Source organism: Nilaparvata lugens, chromosome 4, assembly GCF_014356525.2.
Source record: "Nilaparvata lugens isolate BPH chromosome 4, ASM1435652v1, whole genome shotgun sequence".
NCBI classification, from domain to species: Eukaryota; Metazoa; Arthropoda; class Insecta; order Hemiptera; family Delphacidae; genus Nilaparvata; species Nilaparvata lugens.
Genome location: NC_052507.1, coordinates 61,029,038 through 61,055,692, shown reverse-complemented (window position 1 = coordinate 61,055,692; position 26,655 = coordinate 61,029,038). Strand labels below are relative to the sequence as shown.

The window sequence follows — 26,655 nt, the reverse complement described above, 5'->3', positions numbered from 1 at the left end:
TACTGCACCAATAAGCTACAGTTTAGTGGCAGTAGTGGCAGCATATGTAGAAGCTATCCTACTCGAAAAGATATGTTGATAAGACTTTAATCCTCAGAATGAGTGGTCTATTATGAACTTTATCAGAGGTCCTCAAACTAGAAGCTATCCTACTCAAAAGGATATGATTATAAGAATCCAGACATAATTCCTCAGATTGGTCTATGAACTTTATCAGAGGTCCTCAAACTAGAAGCTATCCTACTCAAAAGGATATGTTTATAAGAATCTAGACATAATTCCTCAGAGTGGTCTATGAGCTTTATCAGAGGTCCTCAAACTTTGAAAAAGTAATAGAAGATAGCTTTATCCGGATTATTATCCCGAGATGGTAGCACCTACTTGTATGTCCATTAGAACACACATTAGAATTTAAATGAGATTCACTTTAAGATGTTAGCATCGGTTGAATAAGAAGCATTGATGTTTTTCATAAGGGAAACTGATAGTTAAGAGTGAACTATACCTGTACTAGTACTAGAGTTCCAGGCAATCTCAAGTTAAGTTATCGATACATTAGGCTAAAACTATACACAAAACAGTGTTCCATTCTTCACCATATACTTTTACTTTCAAACATTCTCATTTACAAATGAATTAAATCAAAACAATGCATTGATCAGAAGCTCAGATACAGTAGCATACAATAGTAAAGCTGCGTTTACACCGGAGTTAATAACACGAGTTATTAACAAAAAGTCATTAACTTGACTGAATCGTCAAAAATTTCTCTTGACAAAAGTTAATTACTTATGTTTCTAACAGAAAATTCCTTGTTATTGAAAATATCTTGTTATCAATATAATTGATTTCCATATGATTTCATTTAACGAGACTATTCATATGATATAACAGCCGGAATAAAAAGCAAAAGAAATCCTTGTATTAAAAAGATCTTGTTATCAATATAATTGATTTCAATATGATTTCATTTAACGAGACTATTCATATGATATAACAGCCGTAATGAAAAGCAAAAAATTGTCTTCAAATTTGAATTGAAACATGTGTGTGATCATTAAAATAATGATCTTCATCTGATATAATGTAAATAAATTATAATGCGTTTACACCAGAGTTTAAAACAAAAGTTTTCAACATAAGTTAATAACATTTTCTTTTCGCTGCTAGTTTTGTTATCAACAAAAGTTAATAACTTTGTCAAGTGTTTTGTCTGCAGCTGTAGTTGTAAGGTAGGGATGCTGGGCGAGGGGGTTGTGGGAAGATAGTAACCTGTTATTAACAAAAGTTACCGACTCTCGATGGATAACTTAAATCTTGTTAATAACAAGGAATTTTTTGTTGAAAACATGAGTTATCAAATTTTTTCAAGATAATTTTTTGTCGATTCAGTCAAGTTGACAACTTTTTATTAATAACTGATGTTATCAACTCCGGTGTAAACGCAACTCAACATGATGTTATTAACATCAGTTGATACCAAAAATGTTAAAAACTTGTGTATTAACTCCGGTGTAAACGCAGCTTTACTATACGTAAGTCATGAAGTTTTAGAAATAATAATTCATCGAATATTCCTAAGCGTCCAGGATTGGAAACTTCATCTATAACATCGGGGCACCGAGCTTCGCTCGTTATTTATTTGTTGACTTTTGATAAACCGAACACAATTCTTTAAAATGATTGCGTAAGTACTAACAGGCACAGCCCAAAACTGTTTCTTTCCCGAATTTTGATTTATACACTATAAATAGTCCAGAAAGTAGGTTATGTTCCATACACTTGAATTCAGGTTCAATTTTCTGTTCAAACATTTGAAAACAAAAAAAATATAATTTAGATTATATACAAATCAATTTGAATAACAAAATAACACTCACTAATCACTTAAAATTGTCAAATAATGATCAATTTTGAAAATTATGATATACTCTAGTTTAGGAGGATTATCATGTCATGACAAAAAATCAGATTATGTTGATCAAGTCGATTAAATTGTCTAGCTGAGTAAAATTTCTCGCTGATTGATTATTATTACACAGCTGGAAATAATTCTGCCTCTCTCACACACACGCACACGCATATTCTGAGATCGAGAGACGACGAAATTATCATCTGTTTTCCAAGGAGGAACTATCCTTTTAATGTCGTTCAGCGAGTTTTCCCAAGAATGAGACCTATAGTGAGGTCCACAATATAATAGCAGTGGATAAAGATAGAAGAATAGCGATGCCGATTCTCTGCATTAATTAATTATATTTCTACACTGTCAAAAACATAATTGGCATCGTTGTGGACCTAGAAAAGGATAGTACCACCGGCTTTGTCGAATGATAGACAAGAATAGCAAAACCAAAGTTGATCAAATACTGTCATTATAACTTGAACCTCACTATAGTGCAATCGAATTTTTTTCATCATAAACCTACTATGCTCCAAATTTCGTGAAAATCGTTAGAACCGTTTTTCGAGATCCGTTGAACATAAATAACCAGAAATATATCAGAAATTGCTCGCTTAATAATTATAATAGGATAAATAAAAATTGAGCATCAAATTTTGACATTCAATAACTTTTTTATGTGTGCACCGAATTTGATAATTTTGTTTAGCTGTGTTTGTTAGGTTCAGGAGCAGGTTTATGGCCTATCAAATTTATGATCCGACTTCAGGACTCTTTCCTACGGTCCTTCAAAGTTCACATGTAATCCTTATGGGAGAAGATTTGTGAGCTGGCCACACACAGAAATAAAATTCAGCTGTTATAATCATTGCGTCATCCAACAGCCGTCGGTAGATCTGTTTTCTATTTTCTTCCTGCTGATACACAAAATGTTGATTCTGCTGATACCGCGGTACGAACGACGTCCAAACTTGGGTCGTAGAGCTCGAAATGGTGTAAATTTAGAATATGCACGGGAAAATCAGCAGGAAGGAGATATACCATTCAATTTCCCAGCAAGCTGCATTCAACTATATCTAAAAATACAAACTGTTGCACAACTAAGTAAGCACATAGGGAGTCAATATTGAGATATACATGTAAATACTGATTGTTGGAGAATTTTCATGAAAATATAGTGCATCAGATTAAGCTAAGGCTAAGCACACCTGAGGTGGCGCGGCTTGGTGATACAAAGTGTTGATCTTATGGAGATTGCCTTATCACACCGTTCCACGCCATGTCAGATTCAGTGTGTGCGAGTTCTTCCATTCAAACCAATAAGCAAGAAGCATCTGGATGCAAAATGCCGCATCGCGCCTCCTCAGGTGTGCATCCAGCTAAAGTTTGTCATGAGATGCATTAACTATTTGGCGGTACGAAGTTCGCCGGGCCAGCTAGTTTACTATAAAATTGTACCATACATTTAATTTTTATTTGCTGAATTATAATTTTAAATTAGATGAAATTTTTGACAGCAGAATGCAAAATTTCAGAATAAATTCAAATGTGTAGCTGTCATCATACTAAAATAATTGAATTTTGAAATTTATTGAGGAAAGATTGCAGTACATGCATTGTCAGGTTGAGAAGATAATTAAAATTCTATGAATAGAATAATGCCTTTCCTAAGCGAAATCCTCCACATTTCGCTGTTAATGTGTACAATTCATAAAGGAAGCATTAATCTATTGTTCTCATCATGAATTAAACATTTTTGGCGCTCAATAATGTTATCAACACATGAATTTATAGCTGAGTGTCCTATAGTGTCAAGGGTGGAGGGTTGGAAATCCTCTGCATATCATTCTATGCAAATTCATCTAATGAACGATATATTTGAGGCCGCATCCTATCAACGTGGGAGAAATGAGTTGCAGGAGAATATATAATAAGGAATCAGAACCTGATTGTAATTTACTGCAAATTGAAATGCAGTAATCCTAATTGAATTGAAAGGCTTTCAACAGAGCATCACTGTTGTTTATTGACTTGGATCTCATAAGATTGAAGTAAAATAGATGTTGAGAAAGGATTATGGAAAGATTAATCAACCTTGAACTTTCATTATGTATTTTTAGAAATACTTTTAGTTAAACTCATTTTGAAAAAATGTAGTTAAAACTCAGGACTCAGTCAATTGATTCAATGTTGAAAGTTTATCGATTTAATCTATACTTTCAAAATTCCAAACAGTTAACGAATTTTCAATGTACATTATGCGCAACAATAAATAAATCTATAAGCTACCTCAAACATAATTCAGAACTGAAATCAAACAAGTTGTTTTTTACCGAAAGTATGTGAATGTCAAAGAAGTATGAAAAATGTCAAAGAAAGTTATTTCAGAAAAATATCTGACCCAAGTACAAGATTACAATAATATTGTGGGCGTAAGTTGATAGAAAAAATCAATTCTGAAACAATTTCAATCCAAACAAATCTAACGTTGATATATAAATGTCAATGTTATCAAACTCACCATAAAAACCTACACGATGTAATTCCACTTTAAACAAACCATATCTATCACCAACCTTGCTCCACAACATCAATAATAGTAATAAATCTAATAATTTAGATCACCATGACTAAAAAAGGAAAAATATGCCAAGAACTCTATCCTTCCTATCATTTATGCCAGTAGATTTCCAGGAGGAGCTGATTTTTATAAATGCATAATTATTATAGTGGAACTGGTAAACATGAACAATAACACAATCTTCACAATTGTTGGATAGTTTTTCGAATAAAAACATTCTCTCCAGGAATGTAGATGTAGATTACAATAATTCTTACATTACCTTATAAACCACCACACCTTGAAACACTCAGAACGGTTCCATTCCAGTGTAATGTTTTGTTCATAGAATGATACTGTGCTAGATAATTTTCAATCACTTACATTGATCTATCATAGTTTTCTTCACAGTTCTATTGTTTACCGGTATCTAATTATCCATTTTATTTATTCGAAATGTGAACTATTATTACTAGTTACAAAGGGTGCTGATCTAATATCTACGCTTGAATAGACACATAAAAGTAATCTAGTAATCTAGATATTGTAAGGTTGGAAGTTTGAACTGAAACTCAATACAACCGAAGTACTCTTATATTACAACACATTAAAACTGGAGTACTTACTCATAGTATACAGGTATGCATGATATTGGAGTTATGATCCAATTGTGTATTACTGTAATTTCACTACATATCCATGAACAACATTAAATTAACGTAATAAATCGGATAGCTTTCATTGAAAATTGCAAACTGTCTTCCTTGAGTAAAATCAATTCAGTAAATTTTATGACTCTTTTGTTACTTTTTGAATTATTCACTTGAAACGGTTAATATATCCCATGAAACACAACAAAAGAAACACAAAACTCTTGAATACCTTCATTAGAATCGTATTTGAAGTCATCATCATCATCCTCATGATCTTCTTACAAGGATTAGGCCCTATTGGCCTGTACTGTCATCCATTTCTTTCTTGGTCTTCCAAATATCGTATGTGAAGTAAATTATCTATTTTTCTAAAGGAATTTTTGAACTCAGAAATTGAATAATGAGGCCTAAGAGACCATTTATTCAGAATACCGATTTTAAAAATATTACAATATCAGACTGAAGAACAAACTGAAGGCAGTAACATTGATTGGAATGGCAATAATATTGCTATTAAAAAGTAATTAGTTGTTATGGTCTTTAACATACATCTTAGGAGCAGCCATAACACCAACCTATGTGGGCTTTGCTTCCTCAACTAAGCTGTAACTATATAATCAGCTATAACTATGCGTAAATTCATTCTGCCGTCCTTAATGGAACCTTATAGTACCTTATAGTACTGTACCCCAGTTAACTCTATGCCTTAACAAACTTTCTAATCTAAAGTTTATAACTTGAGGTTAAAAATTTGACGTGGAACATAGAAGTGGACTCAAACTAAACAAGGTACAGATATGTTACACGAGAATAAATTAAAATTTGTAACTTGAATGTTCGACCACAAACTTATTCTACGTTAAAGCTGGGATCGGATATAATTAAATAATATTTTTATATTATGTTATCCTAAGAACAATAAATACTTGAAGAAATTATATTCAGTTGAAAAAGAAAGCATATCTTTCTAGACTCACCTGAGGTTGTGGCGTAATGATGGGCAAAGACAGCCGAGGATCCTGCAATCTGACTTGTGGAGGATTGCTAATTTTCGGAGGTTGCTTCGTTTTGGCCTCATTGCGAGCCTTCCTCGACCCCGAACCCTTCCCTCCCGACTCCTCCTGGTCCTCAGGAACTATATACAGCCGAATACGATACATATTGTCTCCCCTCCCGTTCTAACACATAAACACTCACTTTACTCCGCAAATAGGTAGCAGCACTGGAGATTTTGTCACATTTCAACGAGACATCTTCATGATGAAGATCTGATACACAGTTCGAATTTTGTCACAAAAGGTGATACAGAATGTCTCAACTTTGATACAAAGTGTCACAAATTTGATACAAAATGTCAAAAATGTGATACGAAAGTCACAACTGTGATACAGAACGTCACAGTATCACAGAGTGCCAAATATGTCACAAATGTTTCGAAGCACCTTTAAATCCCGAATTCGGTGCACACTTCACTGCACTGAAATTTACGATTTTGCACTAAAATATAGTTTAAATATCGAGTAAATCAAGTGATTGAAAGAATTATATACATTTGGATTGATTTCGATGTAGTACATAGCAGATAGTATTAGACTGAAATAAAAAGTCAAGAGAAGAAGAAAATTTCACATTTTAGACTTTTTATTCAGATTTGAGTTTTTATTTAAATTGAATCTAATTGAAATTTTTCATACATTCATACTGTAGAAAAACTGGATGAAGAACTTGGAATTTGGTAGTAGTCAGTTTAATTAGAGAAACAATCAAAGAAGTCGGAAAGGGAATAATTTGGTCTAACCGCAAATAAAATAAGTTTTCTGACCTTATATGGCTCCTTCTAAAGGTGTTAGGGAAAGATTACTAATTTCAGACGCGAGTTTCAGTTACAAACATTCACATGTACGATAACTACATACAGGATATGCAATATGATGAATTCCGAGTGTAATTTTAGAAAAATATGAGTGATTATAAGGTTATCATTTTTCATCCGGGATATGTCTCTCTTATCACTAAACGGAACAACCAGCAACCCATCCTAAATATTTCCGCAAATGCACGCCTGTAACCACAAACCTATTTTTTATGTTGGAATCTATTTCTTATCAAAATTATTTGAGAAGTATTCGGAATTTTCCACACTAAAATACTGTATCAGCTATCTACAATTAGTACTATTGTGGTTATGTTTGTTGTGGTTAGAAGAAAACTTATTCGCACCTAAGGTATAAACAGAGTCGATATTTGGAAGCTCAATGACCTTAAATCTGAAAACTTTTGAGTTTGATTTTTGAGGATGAGTTTGTAAAATTTTGAAATACAATTCGAGTAATTAAACAACCTTATTGCAGAATTACTAATTAAATAACAGAATACGAGAGTAGGTTTGCATATTATACAAAATAAAAAATCCAGTAGATTTTCAAATCAAAACAAATCATGTAAATTTATAACATGTTTCACACATTAAATGGGAAATTGAAGATAGCCAACTGAAAATGGAAAATTGTTCATAGATTGAGAAGTATAGGTAGAGTAACTCCATAATAAATACTTCTGTACTGTACTGTACGATAATGCGCCGATTATCGCTGTACTTTATATTGCCCTCAAAAAGTGAAATTAAATAATTTTGAAGGAGTGATCAATACAATTATACAATCTACGATTATTAAGTGGAAAAAATATCCCAGATGATGAATTCTCTATTACCTAATAAAGAACCATATTGTAATCGTAATTAATTTATTATTATTGCTCCAGACAAGGAAATGCATTTTTGTAGGACGCGAAGAAGAATCCTTTTCATCTTGAGGCAAAAGTAATAGGGCCTAATAATGAATACCGTACAATGTAATCAGTAAAGGCGCGGTATCAACGCATACCGACGACTTTTCGATTATATTCAAGTATTTTCTCATCGCATCTGTTACGCAATTCTATAAACTTTTACTGTTGCCGGGCGTTTCAAAAACGGCACGCTTGTTAGCTGAAGTGAGATTTATTATAAATTTTCAGCATTCCTTATAAATAGCATGGACGCATCTCCTTCAACCAATGCATACAGTTTAAAGTGAATCTTACTGTAGACATCTTCCCTTATGTAACGTGAAATTATTCATTCACTCTGGGCGTTTCTTCGTTCGATCCGTGTCCGATTGTTTATGTGTCACATACAACAATAATTCAATTGTTCGTACCAGGAATAGAAATAGAAATGGAATCGTTGGAATGAGGAATGGAAAGCGGAATTTGTTGCATTTATTCAGGATAAATTAGTTGTCCCACTTGGATTTGTACCAAAGGCAGTAGCATAGAATGAAACAGTCATAAGTTTTCTCTGGAAGTACCATTTATCCCAAATCCATTTATCCATCCATTACCATTTATCCCTACTGTTTTCCCTCGATGGCACGGCACGACACGAGGCTCTCTGATTGGCTGATTCTCAACACGTCAACCTAATCAGCCAATCGGAGAGCATCCTATCATTTCGTGTCATCGAGGAATCGGGAACTGTGAAAACGGCCATCAGTGTATGGTTTGTAGAAGAGATTAGAGAAATTCGGTTTATTTGAGTATCTAGCTTATTATTGTACTAAAAATGAAAGTACTGTAGTTGGAATAAGAATACAGTATAAACATCTTCGAAGATATAGGTCTATATAATTATGCATACAGCATTTCCATGTATAGAATAATTATTGAATTTGGGAAATACAAAGAAATGTCAAGAATAATTCATTATTTTCTGTCAGAATTTGTTCCACTTTCAATCAAACCAATATTACTCTTTCTACATGGTTTGTATGATTCATTGTTGATTATTTTTCAAATCTAATGAGAATGTCATCGAATTTGGCTAATGTCCTAGATAGAACATTGTGCATAATGGCTTGCTATGAAACCAAGATATTTAGCAGTAATCTACGCGATATAATCTCAATGGAGAGTATTTCAATGGAAAAATGTGGAATTTTTACGAGTTATGTCATGAAAATCCAATCTATAACAATGTTTTCAATTAATCATTTCATGTATTAGACTGATGAAAGAGCAATCAAGGTATTTTTTCACAATATCTGACCAATCACGAAGAAGGAAGTCTAACAAAAGTTGTCAACTACGACTTATTTTTACTCCAAATACCACTATTACAGGATTATAACAAATTACACTATTTCAAACTTCTACAATGAAAATCGTTAATAGATTTAATTTTTATATAATACTAAAAGCATAGGAACCAACTGGATAAAATTCTTTCTTAAAGCATCTGTATAATTAAAAGTTGCGGAATTCAATGACAAAACAACAGTTCATGAGCGAGTTCTACAATACAGGTCACTAGTATTTGAATTGTATGTGATTCTATGGTTTTCATTTGATGCAATAAATAACCGTAATTACAACATGTCATGATGCACCTTATTCAATTGAAAATCTCATCCAGTTGGGAATACCACTATTTTATTAAACAACAACTATCGAACCTATTTATTATATTTGAAACCCAAGACTCAATGAATATGAACAAATCAGAATGACAATCTAAACCTTAATCAAACCAGGTTCCACCGCACAGAAAACTATTATTCAATCAAAACATATACTGGAAAGTTATGAAAGAGGCCACACACAACAGTGAATCAGGTTCAACTACATACAACTTGCACTTTGATTTAGTGCTTCAATTTATTACAATACTGTATCACGTTCAATTCCAACAGTGGATACCGGTCAGTCGTCTGATAGATAGAAAATAGACATACGGTAACTCAAGACTTGATAGAACACTTTGAAGCAATTTTCTACAAATGAAGGGTCAAGAATCTATATTGAGATTCAGTTCAAACTGTCCGCGTTGATTGAATGGAAAGCTTTGACGTTATTTATATGGAATGCTGGAGTTAATCTCACTAAAGCAAGCAGCATGAATGTAGTTATATAGTTACAATAATATAAATAGGTGCCTACTATAGTTACAGTATAGGCATAATAAGCTCAGTATACTATACTTATAGTAAAGGTATAACCCAGTTTCGAGCTTAGCTACAGTAAGAACTGACAGCATTGGTAGAATGAGGAACATTAAAGTTATTCATATGGAATGCTGACAGTTCTAAATGAAGCTCACTCACTATAGTATATTCTATGTGGGTGGGTGAGTTAACATACGAGATCATTTTGATCGATTTTCTCGCGTAGAGTTCTCAACAAATGCGAAATAAAATACGTACAAATTAATTGAGAACGTGACCAATTCCTGGAGAGAACGGAACGGAATTTAATTGCATATGAAGATAAAAGAGTTACATAATACTGGATATTGGAAGCGAGAGGTATACAGAAAAAGTGAAGTGTAATGGAAAATGGATATCGATGATTCGTGTATGACTTGTGATACAAATTAGGTTGGACAAGCCACGGTATATGAAGGAAGACTGTATAACTTAATTCTACATACGGACAACCCAACAAAACATTCTGAGATTTAAAAAGTTATGGAACAATAATAAAACTTTATTAAACAGAATTGAATTGGATGAATACAATAATAACCACAAAAACACCTGATACAATAAGTAAACTTGGATAAAAAATTTTGATAACATGCGGTGAAGAGCTAAGTCCAGTAATGAACCTGTGACGAAGTTTTGATAATTAACTTGTTTTTCATACTAAGAGTAAAGCACATATAACTCCTAACATGTGCAGGTACCTTATATAAAGGATATGTACCTTATCTAAATTTGGCAGAGGAATAGCACAAGGTTACCTTATTTTTCCTCTCCCTATCATTTCGATGATGTACTTATTGTATGGATGAATAAAATAATAAAGAATGTACATGATAAGAAGGATTATGATTGATGAGAGACAATATTGAACCTCTGGTTTTAAGCTGGTTTCGAACTACAAATTTAATGTAATATACACAGAATAATTTCCAGCAGAGCTTGCTCCAATTAAAACCAAATAATTTTTTAAAATTTACAATTTTTTTAGTTTTCAAAGTGGAAATTCATAGAAATTGGATACTTTCACATTGATGCATAAGCATTATTATTCTAATTGACCGAGCGAAGTGAGGTCTAAGATTCAAGTCGACGGTTTGGCATTTCTCTTAATGTTTAAATGATTGAATTTTTAAATGTTTATATGTTTTTATGTTGTGCATTTACGGCGAAACGTGGTAATAGATTTTCATGAAATTTGACAGGTATGTTCCTTTTTAAATTACGCGTCGACGTATATACAAGGTTTTTGGAAATTTTGCATTTCAAGGATAATATAAAAGGAAAAAGGAGCCTCCTTCATACGCCAATATTACCGTAAAAATCATACTATAGAATTATTCATCATAAATCAGCTGTCTAGTGGACTATAATACTACCCATTCAAAAACATCGAACATCTTGAAAACGTATCTTTCCATTAACGTTAGTAGACAGTTGACTATAATACTACCCGTTCAAAAACATCGAACATCTTGAAAATTGTATCTTTCCTTCAACGTTGTAGACAGATGCAGCCAGACCTGATAACAGCGCTCACACTTACATTCCGGGACGACACGTCACGGTACGATATAGGACAGAAAGCTCTATGTTTATTTAGGATTTTTTCTAGGCATTTTTAATTGATAAATTATTTATTATTTTTTGAGAAAACATAACAACAGGTAAATGTAGCTCACTGAGCGCGAGGTCTACTGTTCACAGAACTACTAGTACAGTTGATACAGATCTTCAATAAACTGAGAAGTCAACATTTAACTAAGAAAGATGATAAACTGAAAAAAGGTACATTTCTTATACAAGATCCTTTACACTTTATTATCTACTTTACCTTCAATTACTTTACTTTCAACTCACCAAGTCCTTTCTTATATTTTCATGAAACACTACATAAATTGAGAGAAAGTACATACCAGTATCCTACTATTTTTAGGATAATAACCATAGTTCATATTAATTTTTTAACTGTCTTCTCGGATTCTTTACAATACTGCTTCTACAACCGCCTTTGTCTTTCCACAGTATAATACAAAGTAGGAGTAATATGCTTACAGTGTACTCCACGAAAGTACATTATGCCTACACGTACATGCAAATACGACTATGCTTTTCACAACAAAACCACTTTAATATTAGCAAAGATTTCTCTATTGCAGCCAAGCAAGAACTAATTTCCATCATGGGTTTCATCCAATAATGTCGACACCATATTTGAATTGATGTTGGGATTACAGTTGATACGTGACCGTATCTGAGAGAGAAAGGCTAAAGTAATAAAAAATGAACCCACACCACACGTTGTGGCTTCAAATACCAATAACTTATCAATCTTAATTGTAACTAGGCTGCTAGTTTCACCGGTAATCACCACAGAAATACCTTATTTATCACGAAAAAATATCGTGAAACGATATTCGTTTATTTAAGAAACGAAAATTGGTTTATATTTATTAATTTCATTTATTGAGATATTGCTGCTGGGTTGATATTGATGATCAAATTTAATTATTCATAATTTTTTAATTTGACAATATTAATGGGATTGTTCTTGAACTAGGAATCCACCACAGAAATACATTACTTTTACGATTAGACAGCAGGAAACGAAAATTGGTTTATATTTATTCAATTTAATATTTCAATTTATTGAGATATTGCTGGATTAATGATCAAATAATTGATTAACATTTTTGAGTTAGATATAGATTGTAAATTGGATTATTTCTTGACAACGGTAGGTTAAAAATTTCGGGAAATAAAAGAGCAATAATTATTATGACATGATGTCTCTCACAGGATTACAAGGGGGAAATTGTGTGTGTACTAATAAATGAATATGTCATAAAGAAGGAATCACTTTATGGAGATTGTACTGTACATGACACAACGATGGACTGATAGCCAAAACTGCCAAAAAGAAACAGAGAATACAGAATACAACTCATGAAATAGGGACAGAACTGAATCAAACAACAACAAATTCGGTAGATTCAAATTTTAGAGCCATCCCTTTATTCACACTTTGAAGCTCCTACTACTCTCTCCTGGTCACCATTTTGTATTACCACTACTCTCTTCTGATTGGCCGATTATTTTGGAGTTCCCCCTACTCTCTCCTGATTGGTCAACAATTGTTTGAGACGTATTTCTGAAGTCTTCCGGTAGGTGGCAGTAGACACTGGGTCATATGAACAACTGCTCATTTGATAGCTCCCCTGTTTGTATTTTTACAAACACATTTCTTAGCTCTAGTTTCCTTATTATTTCTCCTAATTATTGCAAACATAAGTCTGTTGGTTAATGATAATAAGTTGGTTATTGGATGATATAGATAATACTTCTCCAACAGCACTCTCATCCAAGCTTTGCCTTCTTCTTTCTGATCAGTCAACAATAATTATTTAAAACTTATTTCTCAATTAGGCCGATAGATGGCAGCTCTGACTGGGTCGCGTACAACTTCTCAGCCAGCAATCCTACAAGCACCGCCTACTTTCTCCTGATTGGTCGAAAACTATTCAAGACTCAGTGCCGGTTGCACAAAAGTCAGTTAAATTTTAATCGTGATTAATTTCACGGGACCAATCAGAGAAGCCTTTTTTCGAAATAACCTCCTCTGATTGGTTGTTGTAAAATTATTCACGATTAAAACTTAACCGGCTTTTGTGCAACTGGGCCCAAGTTTCCAATTTTACCAGTAGATCAACAGTTGCTGGGTGTTGATCGAACTGTGTTTTCTGTGTGTACATGGCAGATGTGAATACAATTTGGATATTCCCTGAATAATTAAACCTAGTAACTTATATCAAGGATGAAAACAGATAATTTGATTGCATATAAAGTATTCAAAATTTAATACTTTCAAGTATGCTTTAGATAGTAGAAACTCAACTTGAAGTCGTAATTCCGCCAAGTAAAAAGTGTTTTTATTTTAATGTTTTCATTTAATTTTCATCAAAATGATAACTTTCTGGTTTACATAAACATTTATGAATTTGGTAATAGTTATTTCTTATAATATACAAATATTTTTTGGGTAAGTTCTGCACTATCTATTCTAACTTGAACATTTTCAACAAAAACATAATTGTGTCATTACGAAAAAAATATAGAAATTTTAGATTAAAAAAAACCCAAGACAAACAGTTGAAAAGTTCAGATTGCACTACAAGATACACGTTATAATTGTCTGAGATTGGACTGACATTCAAGGCGAGTAAGAGAAAGAATTACGAGTTCACAGCTACTGGCAGAGTGAGAGAAAGAGAGTAAGATCCCTGATAATAGCTCTCACGGCGGCGCAAGTCATCCAGACTACTTATGAGCTGACAGAGGCCAAGCAAGGGCTTATTAAAACCAATTTTCAGCATACCTAGCAGAGGACGGCCTTACAAAAGTGATACAAGAAAATGGAAGGCGAGAAGAAGAAGAATAAGAAGGACTGGGAAAGAATAGATAAGAGGAGGAATGGGAGAAGAATGGTTAGAAGAAGTGGACGCGGAAGAACTATATGGGGAGTAGAAAACAAAGAAGAAGAAGAAAAGGGAAAGAAGAAGAAGGAGAAAAGGGAAAGAAGAAAAAGAAGATTATGAAGGAGAAAGTGAAGGAAAAGACAAATAATTGGAATGAGTAGGAGTGGGAGATGCAGAAAGAAGAAAGAGGTAGGCCTAGTGTCGGAGGAGAAGTAGGAAAAAGAGAAGAATAGAAAAAAGGGAAAAGGAAGAAGAACCAAGAAAAGGAAGAGTAAGAGGACAAGAAGAAGAAGAAATAAAAGGAGGAGGATATGAAGAAGAACGGAGAAAAAGGGAAGGAGAAGAAAAAGAAATGAGAGAAGGAGGACAATAATTAAAAAGAAAGGAGCGGGACAATATAATTATAGAGGAATGAGGAGGAAAAGAAAATGATGAAGGAGTAGAATAAAAGGACGTAGAACAACGAGGTGGAGGAGGAAGAGGAGGAGGAGGAAGAGGAGGAGGAGGAGGAGGAGGAGGAGAGAAGGAGTACGAGAAGGAGGAGGAGGGAAGGACTACGAGGAGGAGGAGGAGGAGGAGGAAAAGGAAGTAGTAGAGTAACAATAATACGAACTGAAGAAGATGAAGAAGTGAAAGAATGAGAAGAAGATGGAAGAAAAAGAATCTAAAGGCCGGTCAACACCCTCCATTTCAAATCTTGCACTTGATACTTCACAGATAGAAAAAATACAATAGCAAAGGAAGGAACCGGTCCTACAAGGAGAGTTGGAAAATTTGATGCCCTATATGGCATGACCAATGCTAAATATTAACAATATCTCAGATGATATATTACAATTCAGGCACTGCTACAACACTGATCTAACAAGATACAAGACATGTTACAAGTCGTTTTTTCTCTCTTTTATTTCAGTGTTTAACAACAAGTGAGTGGTTTACGACTGATGAGAGTATGTGGATTAGCAACCATGTAGTTACAGCTTCTCAATGGAAAAATTCCTCAAGGACCTTGATGACATCTTCTTGAATAATGTACTCAAGGAATTTTATCACATAATTCAGGAGGTTAAGAGCCATCTCAGCTTCAAAACTTCATCACTGATACGAGGCACTCTGAAGGTGAGGCTTCAGGCGAGGCTATCAGTGTAAGCGTCCGATACAGTGAGAATATAATTCCCTTGAGTTGTTATAGGAGTCGAAATAGTATGACCATAGAGTAAAGATATAGTTGAATTATTTGAGTCTGTACTTGTATTTACAGAATCTCTGATACTTGTATTATTTGTCTGGTATGGCTGAGAGGGAATAGAACGATTAGAAATTTGAGAAAAGGGAAGTAAGAATCTAGTATTTTGTTTTTCAACTCCATTGGACTGTATTTCTAATTTTATCATATTTTATTTTTAATAGATTCCATATTCTTAGTAAAAATGAGCAAATATCTCGATCCCAATAGTAATGATGGTAATACAAGAGAAGTAACAAAGAAAGTTAATAACAGAAATCAAGGAGTCACTTTTGGGTTGAACTTCTAATTGGCTTCATATAAGTTTTGGATAGCGTTTTACAACACATAATATTAACAGTATAACTATCAACAATCTAAGCATCACAATAAATTCCCAAATTTCCATAAGAAAAATATCCTTATAACACCTTCTGATAAATTCAATAACATCTTTTTGGTATTTCATAATAGGAATCAAGGAGTCACTAATGGGTTGGACTTCTAATAGGCCTCACATAAGTTTTGGGTAGCGTTTTACAACACATATTAACAGTATAACTATCAACAATCTAAACATCACAATAAATTCCCAATTTCCATAAAATTAATCCTTATAACACCTTCACCTAACCAGCCTTCAATTGTATGCATTTAGGTTCAATGTACCATTTTACAGCAGCAGGCTATTATATAATTGTAATTACACGATGAACAGCATCATGCAAATATTCTTCAGAGCTCGCGGGGCATCACTCTTTCCCACACACATTTACACACAACATCTGAGCGTGCAAACATTATGCTAAACACAACATTGTTGTGCCCAATGTTGTCTTGTTGTGAGCTTGATGTGCATTGTTGTCATGTCGTATGTTTTGCATCACCACCAGTTTAACACAAGAAAAAAGATAAAACTGTGTCGAATTGTGAGAACTGAATCATCATCCATTCTTCCACTTACATGGTTAGATTGGATGGTTGTTATAAGAAAAAAAAACGAAAAATCATGTGTAGGGTCACCGTTGCTAAATACTGTAAATGCGGAACTCGCGATTATAACAAAAAAAGAGGGCGAAAAATATGGATAGTCGAAAATTTTCCCATGAGCTATCATGACCTTGCTAAGAATTGAGCTAGGCTTGAAGGACGTAGTGAGTGCTCCTTAGTTCCTTGTGAGAATAAAAAAATGGCGACTTATAATTATTATCAGGATTTGTATAAAAAAGAATATGATGATACAAAATTATTCGTCGAAACAATTACTGAATTTTGATACATTCGCCAAAAATTGCATAATTAGAATCACAAACTATTACAATGGGGACCCCGATAAAGTATCCCATTTTAACGAGCCTCTGGCTATGAAATCAAATCACGATACTACAAGGTTGTTTAGGGTAACTATTCAGGGTTATTTATAATTTATTGAAAAAAATTATAATCATCCGTTTTTACAGTGGACAGTGCAAGTTTGACTAGATCGAAATTAGTGAGTGAACTACTAATCGGCTAGTGGTTTGAACTCAAAATGTATTATATTAGAAAAAATCAAAAGCTGAGTAGATAAATGAAAATTTATTTATTTATTCGTGGACAGAATCGCAAATCATATAAATATGATTAGGAAGGAACAACAGGCTTGACCCAAATCTATTCCATTCCCAAATTTTGATAAATTAATAAAATGTCCAAAAATAGGTTATGTTTCTACTGTAAAACGTTCAAGTTCAATTTTCGTCCAAAAAAATATATAAGCTAAACATTTTGAATTTAGAGAAATTAAAACACCAAACTATATTTAAATATAACAGTTAATTATCACTTCATATTGAATTAATCAAGTTATTTTAATTTTTAAAAATTTGGCGAACATGTCATGAAACCTGGATCTTTGATGTGGAATACTGTATTTTGAAATTAAAACTACTGAGACAATATTATTATTGATTTCATGCATCACGGAGAAATCCCACAACTTCAATAACTATACAACTATTTTATTTCAATCAATTAAAATAGAACAGCTATTCAGATTCAGTTTTCACTTGCACTATGCAACCGACCCTACCTAGATAACAATCATAATTGTAATAAAATATAAGTTTCAGTACCTATTCAATTCCACTTATAAGGAACAACTATACTGGCCATTATACAAACTAGGAATATGCATAAGCTATTAATGATAATATAATTCTAACAGGTTCTACTACTCTGCGTGTTTAACCAACATCGTGCCTGGTGCATTATTTTTCCAACACATTAGAGAATTATTGATCTAGCCTGAGAATAATGATAATGATTATGCAATGCAGCCCAAATAGTATAATCGCAAACGCTGGTTAATTCTCATCGAGTCTTGCAGACAGGTAACAGTAAAACTGGTATGAAGGTCGTTGAAGCCACGATTAAATGATAATATGCAGCCAATACAAGTGAATGCTAGACTGGAGTTTAGAATGAGAGACGAGGATTTTAGATAGAAGGGTACTTCTTTGGAATGCTATGTACTTGTTCCTTAACAAAAATTAGATTGATGTACAGTATACAAATATATTAGTCTAAACATTTTTCGAATTTTCACTTGCTCACTGAAATAATGTATTCATGGTTATTTAAGGGTACTTCTTTGGAATGCTATGTTATGTAATTGTTCCTTCTCAAAAATTATATTGAAGGATTCAAAGATAATAAACATGTTTATTTTTCGAATTTTCACTTGCTCACTGACATGATGTATTCGTTCTCGTAATGCCAGTATCATGTTGGACTGATTTATAAGCAGTTTCTACCAAATCGAAGGTTTGCAGTCCTTCATGGGCAGGATATATTTGTAATTTGAGAAAAAGCATTCTAATCTGTTAATTATGACTGCATGTTAGTAAATGAGTGAGAAATCACACGTCGCAATAATTCATATTGGATCATATTAGAATTCATATATTTAAATGCAAATTTTTTTTAGTAAAAAATATTTTTTTCCGACAATACTTAAGGTACATTTCAAATAGTCTACAGTGATAATAATAATGCAGATACATTCTATTAATGATGTTGATACTTTTTCAATAAATTATTTTATTGTACTGTTATGCTATTAGTGAGAAATCACACGTCTATTCATCGCAATAATTCATATTGGATAATATTAGAATTCATATATTTAAATGCAATTTTTTTTAGTAAAAAATATTTTTTTCACAATACTTAAGGTCTACAGTGATAATAATAATGCAGATACATTCTATTAATGATGTTGATACTTTTTCAATAAATTATTTTATTGTACTGTTATGTAAGTCATGAGGCTCGTACTGGAATTTGTCTGTGAGCCTTTTAATGTTTGTATCAAATAAATAAATAATATCAGGATTAATTTCTCCTGAAAATAAAAAAATTTCCAGGTAATAGATCTTTCAATCCACTATTTTTATTTCTAAGTTAATGAGTAGTTGGTAGATCAACTGTTCTGATGTAGAAATGTAACTCAATTCTTTGACAGAATTCCAGTTTTTCAGCACTCTACTGGAATACAAGACATAACAATAATGCAACAGGAACCAAATCAAGGACCACTAAAGATATGCTAAAAGTGAAAGGACAACAATGAAGGCGAATGCTAAGCGAAGCTCTCTGTTGATAATTTGAACAGATGAATAAGAGACTGAAGTTCGTGTTTTAATGAAATGCGGTCCTGAGAAGAGTTGAACACACCAGAAGATTGTACATTCGGAATCACGATTAAAGCATTAGATAACATCAGTCATCCTTTCATAACTTCAGCTCTTATTCAAATGCGTTTGGCCAATGAAAATAAAGAATGAGTGCATTGAAGGACAATAGCTTTAAATGATATATTGGAGAAGAATAGCTTCCCAGGAAGAATAAATGAATTATAAACTTTATTTCATAAATTGATATGAACTATTGTAATAATTTGGACTTAATTTAAAAAAATCAATTATTTGTTAATTTCAATCAATAATTTCTAATTTCAGGTAACACTTTTCTGGTAAGCGCAAGTTTCATTATTATCGTATTACCATCTCATACAGGTTTAGTACCTCGAGATGGGCTCACACTCATTGGCATTTTATTTAACAATAAAAGTTTTATATATTTATTATTTTTAAGTTTTATGTCACTGCCGCCTGCCTCAACGTTAAAAATGTACTATTACTTGTGTAAAACAATTTTTCCCTTTTCCTTATTATTTCATTCCTTACTAATAAATTTTCATTGTTCCCTTTTTTTATTAATTCTGTATCAAAATCTGATGTATATTTCTTATTTTATTTTTGCATTTTGTATTATTTTTCTTTCATTTTTTACTTAAAATCTTTGAAGTGTGATATTTATTTTGTCCAAGTTTATTTATCTTTTGTAACTCATTTTTTTCCTGTAACTGGGCACCCGCCGAAAAATCTTTGGGTTTGGCAGGACCCTCAACTGTTTGCATTGTGAATAAAAAATTTTGATTTGATTTTATAAATTAGTTATAGAGTATACGTTAATAATGAGATGTCTCTAAGTATCGAAATTGTATATTTCTTTTTCTTTTAGCAATAAAGATTGTATAATGTTTTGTTCCATTATCAATGAAAGATTTCATATTCATATTCAATTCAAACATATGAACATGTATTTATTTTGCATTTATGAATAAACCTTGTATTCATCTTTACTGTTCACAATTCACCTTAATCTACATGAATATAGAAAAATACATTAGAATAACTTTCACAGCAATTTGGAAAAAGCTCAGGAAGACTTTTACCTTTCCAAGCAATGATGAAGCCTACGACAGAAACCAAAAAATATAACTGGATTTCACAATTGTTGAATGAAATTACTTTTGAAAGCTAGCAATGTCTGAGGTGATTCAATTCTGTAGAATTCTTCATTGAAAGTCACATATTCCTGTATAACAAATAATTCATATGCTAGGCGCAGAGAAAATAATTACCATAGGCTGACGTTGGAACGTTGGAAGGACTGGTTTTAGTATGGGGAAAGATAATTATAATGGCTGTCATCCTAGCTTGCTTTCAGTCAATATATCAACAAAAGTGAATTTTGGAAATTCATTCTTCACTCACTTTCTGATAGAAAATTCTATTAAAAACCTGTAATAACTTTCATTTGAAGAATGAGATTGGATAAGGCCAAATTTTCAATATTAATCAAGGCTACATTGCCTTTTAAGGGCTGTCTATAATATTCTTACAAAATATAAAAAAAAAACTAATTTCTCTAGAAGTTGAATTTATGGACGTTTATACTAAACAGTTTTGTGGAGAAAAATTGGACGGATAGCCTTATTTTCCTTGTATAGTGTATTATGATTTCAGATTTGTGAACGAATGATTCAACTTTACGGTGCAGTAGACCAGTGATCAGACTAATATGTCAAATGAATAACGTACGACGTGATATATTCAAAATCTATTAAAATACTATATTCCAACACTTCCATACTATACTTTCAAAATTTAAACATTCATCTGAACTTTTTTAGTTATGAGTAGATCTTATATAGAATATACGTTAATAATTGGTATATTTTTCTTTCGTACCGTAAAGAAACAATACGAGCATTTTAAAGAAAATGAATGGATATATTATAATCATAAACGATTCAAGTAAAACTAGGAAAATAATTTATTTCGTATAACAATTTCCATTAACATATTTTATTAGCATTTTATATTAATCGAGCAAATTTGTATATTTTATGTATAACTTGGAGTACTTTCTATTGAATCAAATAATATTACTAAGAACTACACTCTTCTCATTCCAAACTAAAAACTAAATCATATATAAACCAAAGTGCATACACCGAATATGAGCAGTATCTAATTCAAATGAAATCGAGCACTCTACGAAGGCCTATATATGGTGGAACAAATTTATGATAAATGGCCAAATTTCATAAATATTACAAACGATATCACTAGCTAATGGGGGGAAAGCTGGCTACCCTTTTAAAGACAGAGAGAATATAATGAGAAGCACTTATGTCGTGGCTTTTATTTTGAGTTCGGAAGAGTGGACATTAATCAAGAATTCAACCTCTATAGTACAACCTCGGTATAGCGATACAGTATACATAGATCTGGGGCTACCCAGTCGGGTCAACGATAGAAAATTGATGGCACGATTCTAGTTTAGAAAAAAAAACGTGACTTATAAGAGATGAGCACTCCATAAAAGAACTGGAAATTATTATCATTGTCTCTACCTGGAGAAATGTGAAATGGAAAACTAGAAATGGGACGGAAAGTGGAGCAGAAAAAAGAGCAAATAAAAATGAGAGGGAACGAAATAATTGAGAAGAATATAGTTTATGTATCAATAATATCCTCCAAAAAAAATTAGGAAAATATTCTAGTTGAGTTGATTGCGAACAAGAAAAATGGAACTAAAAAATGAGCAAATGTAATGTTTAGAAAGTGAATGGAACTTGAAAGGTAGTTGAAGTATCAATAAAAGACTCAACTAGGATTGACAGAAAGAGTTTTTTTTAGAAAAAAACGTTTTCTGATAGATTATAACAATAAAGGTTTCTCAAACCTAAAAAAAACTTTAAAATCCATTCATTTGAAATGTCTCAATATAATGATTTTAATAACTTTTAATAATGCTTCATCTGAAGTGATAGTGCAAAATTATTTAGTATGTACAAATAGGAAAGATGCTACGATTTTATAAAAGTTTCTATTTTTCTATGGCACTGATGATGTATTGTAGTTTAGTCTACTTATAAAAATGCATTGTCTATTATAAGTTACAATACTTTCTATTTTTTAAATTCTATTCCTCACTGGAAATACGGCTCAAATTTTCTAATCTCGTCGAATGTTTCTTCCAACATTATCAATATCTCGTTTTTCATTTGGTAGAAGATAAAAAATAACAGTTTTTTTAATCATTTTAACAATAATTTTTTTTATATTTCACACGACATGCAGTCAAATAATATATTACGTTAAGCTGCCAAGCAACGAAATTCTCCACTTCAGAAAATGAGTTTCTTGGTCTTCAAGGCTATACTGAAAGGTCAACTCCCAAATACGGTAACTACAAGGAGACTTATAGAAATTGGATTTCTTCCGAAATGTTTATAGTCGAGCTAAATCTCATATTAAAACTTATTCTTCAAAACTAACTTTCATTCTAACGCAACATAATCATACTGTAATAATTTATTGTAAACCACCAGTAATTGTGATATTTGACACTCATTATCACAAATCACAAATTTATTTATTCATTCATGTATAATTATTACACTTATGTGAGAACAGGCTAATGCCCAAAACTGTCTCTTCTCAAATTTATACTTCAGTCCAAATCTAAATGTAGGTCAAGTGCTCATAGAGACCATCCTTCCTGCGTTCTGTGTCATTTTTCTGGGACCATGGAGTGACTCTCACGGCAGGCGACCGCTTATTCTCATATCACTTATTAAAATAACAATTTACATTTGAAAAAACAAACAAATCTTCAATCAAAAATATATATCATGAATAACTAAATCAAATTTGCAATTATTATAAAAATGGTGGATCATGAACTTCCAAATGGGGCACAAATCATTAGTATAATTTGAACAAATGGAGGACGATAGTGCATAAAACAATGTGGACTCCAATATCCATTCAAATCAAACAATCAGTATCTAAACAATAATGAACATCAGCAATCGAAATCGACAATTTCCCATAGACTTTCCCAAACCGCAATTTAATCCTTCGAAAGTTTTCCCTCTTCAAATCGTCCTCAATTATTGTTCCTTTCATTTGCACTCAACGACTCCTTTCAACGTGTTGTGGTGATATTATGAGATTCATTTCAAACTGTCAGCATTCCTCATAAATCGCATCAATCCTTCCCCATTTAAACAGTGCTGACAGTTCAACGTGAATCTGGCGGCAGGATGAAATACGAGATGTTCATTAATGTAATGTTGTCTTAAGTGAGATTTACTTCAGACTGTCAGCATTGGTTGAATGGGAAGCATAGGTGTTATAGATAGGGCATGCTGACAGTTTGAAGTGAGTCTATCACTATAGGCGTGATCATTATCGCTACTATGATTATGTTGGTGTCAGTGTGTGTGTAGCAGTGGGCCACCTACTTATTGTCTTCTCCGGCAGAAGAACAAATAATGGAAACGTGCAGTACTGGTGTTGTGAAGAGGAGAAGGAATAGAGGAGAGATGGAGTGGAAGGAACAGGAGGACATGTAGAAAAGGGGAATGAAGCAGAGTGAAGAAAGCCTGGAAAAGGAGAAAAAGAGGAGATGAGGAGAAGAAGAGATTGGGAGGGGAAAGAGAGAAGAAGAAGAAGACGGAGGAAATGAAAATGAGAAGGACTAGATGAAGAGGAAGAGGAGAATGCTTCCTTTACGAATAGAGTAGGAGAGGTGTAGGAGAAGGAACAGAAGGACATGAGAAAAGGGAAATGAAGCAGAACGAAGAATGCCTGGAAAAGAGGAAGAAGAGGAGATGAGGAGAAGAAGAGATTGGGAGGAGGAAGAGAGGAGAAGAAGACGGAGGAAATGAAAATGAGAAGGACTAGGTGAAGAGGAAGAGGAAGAAGAAGAAAGAGTGAGAAATAGTTGTGTGGAAGCAGGAAGAAGGTACAAAAAAAGAAGGAAGAGAGGAAGGATAACAGAGAAAGGATAATAGAAGTAGAAGGAAGCAGAAGAAGAAAAGGAGAAATGAATAATAAGAATGATGATAAAGAGAGGAAGGAGAATGACAAAAAGAAGAGGGAAGAGGAGTAGTAGGAGGAGGAGGAGGTGGAGGAGGAGAAGGAGCAATAGGATAAAAGAGTAGTAATAAGACAAAAGGAAGAGGGGATAGCAGTATTAGGAGGAGGAGGAGTAGAATGAGGAGGAGGTGGAGGAGAAGGAGCAATAGGATAAAAGAGGAGTAATAGGATAAAAGGAAGAGGGAAGAGGAGGAGGAGGAGGAGGAGGAGGAGGAGGAGAAGGAGCAATAGGATAAAAGAGGGATGAGAATGCGGGAAAAGAAATGTAAAGATGAAGTGGGAGAGAATAAAGGGACAGGGGTAAAAAGAGAAAGAGAACAGAGTAGAAAAATATAAATGTAAGAGAAGACAGTGAATAGAAATTGAAAAGTAGAGGAGAGTGGAGAAAACGAATTTTGATAGAGAGGAAGAAGATGCAGAGAAAGAAAAAGACTAGATGAGGAGAAGTGTAAAGAAAAAGGAGGTGGAAGATTGAACGTGAAGGAAGCAGAGGAAGAAAATAGAGTGATTGGCAGGTGAAGAAGAGAGGAATAGAATAAGAAGAGGGAGAGGAAAAGGCGAAAAAGAAGGAGGAGCAGGAGGAGAATGAGAAGATTGAGTAGTGAGGAAAGAGAATATGAAGGAAGGTGTAAGAAAAGGAGAACGAAAGGAAACTTAGTAGGAGAAAGAGGGAGAAGAAAAATGTAAAAGGAAGAGGAACGGGAAGAGCAAGTGAAAGAAGTATGAGAAGAAAAGAGACAGGCAGAATCGTAGTAGAATGAAGGAATATGGAACTGCATCCTGCCACAGACCATAGACCACAATCCATATGAAGCCAACCGTCTGGAACGATTTGATGGAATCAACTGAGTCGGTTCTCACGCCTATCCTCAATCACATCAATCAGATTTCCCTTTTGACATGATCTTATTGCCTTAATCATCTCTTTTTCGGCGATTTGTTGTCTCTCCAATCATATGGCGATAATCGGCACGATAGAGTAATTTGCACCGAAGAAGATTGGAAAAATTATCGATGATCTTTGAAGAATAGGAGAAGAAATTGAGATGTCAGAAAATATTGGATCTTTCAAATTTTGATCATCTTTCATCGTTGATGGATGGGTTGGACCAGAGAGAAGTTATTATTTCTTTCATCTCTAGTTTGACTAAACGATCAATACATGAAGGATAGAGTTTTTTTCTGTCACACAACACTAGAAAAATTACACGATAAACTTAATTCATTACTATTGTAATGATGTATAATATTCAGATCCGAAGTGGAATTAATAGCAATGTTTGAACTGAGGGAATTCATTTCTGATTATTTCATTCCTAGCCCCACTTTTTCAACATGACTTTCAAAATCCTTCAAATTGAACTTCTACAAAGTTAGACAGACATCTTCCCTCGTAAAACATTTCTACCATCACAATCATTTAGAAATTTCACAATAATGTTCCCAAAACATTGTAATACTATACTCCATAAAACAAGACCGGCCGTTAAGAGGATTTTTATTTTGTTCTAATTTCAAACATTATTACAATTTCCATACAGATGTGACTGGCAAAGAGAGATCTGGACCATTCTTTCGGTTTACCGTCTCACTAAATCCTAGAATTTCAACAGCAAAAACACGACAATAACTTTACAAATGGCATGTAATAACCACATTTACTTCAAAGTCGAGGCTGCAATTCTACCGAGAGCAGTTATACAGTATTGTTGTGAAAGTTGGAGCCTTTTTTGCCACAATTTTTATCCCCGGTAATATTGTAATGTACTTGGCAGTGTTTTGGAGGTCAACCAGCTTATACTTTGAAAGTGATAACGCTGGAAAGAACATATTTCTTTGGAATATTGAACAAGTAACGGACCAGAATCTCAATGCGGCTTGAATTCATTAACACAAGTGCAAGTTCGCTGAAACAACAACTGATAACTATACTGAAATTTACTTAAAACTGTTAGCTTTAGTTCAATGGAAAGCACTAATGTTACTTATAGAGAAATTCTGAAAGTTTGAAGTGAATCTTACAATATAGAAACTAGTC

The 26,655-nt window shown here is 33.1% G+C and overlaps 1 protein-coding gene across 3 annotated transcripts in view; it reads right to left on the bottom strand.

Moving 5' to 3' along the window:
• LOC111054335 (rhotekin) overlaps nucleotides 1-26,655 on the bottom strand; it is a 171,407-nt gene that overhangs the window by 99,462 nt on the left and 45,290 nt on the right. The window contains exon 2 of one of the 3 annotated variants that reach the window (XM_039426087.1): nucleotides 6,094-6,613. The exons of 1 other annotated variant lie outside the window; for it this stretch is intronic. In XM_039426087.1, coding sequence (XP_039282021.1) covers nucleotides 6,094-6,276 — 183 coding nt within the window. In that variant the 5' untranslated portion in view covers nucleotides 6,277-6,613. Of the gene's footprint in view, nucleotides 1-6,093; nucleotides 6,705-26,655 lie in introns of those variants that run through there. One more of the 3 variants, XM_039426088.1, reaches the window with a different exon arrangement.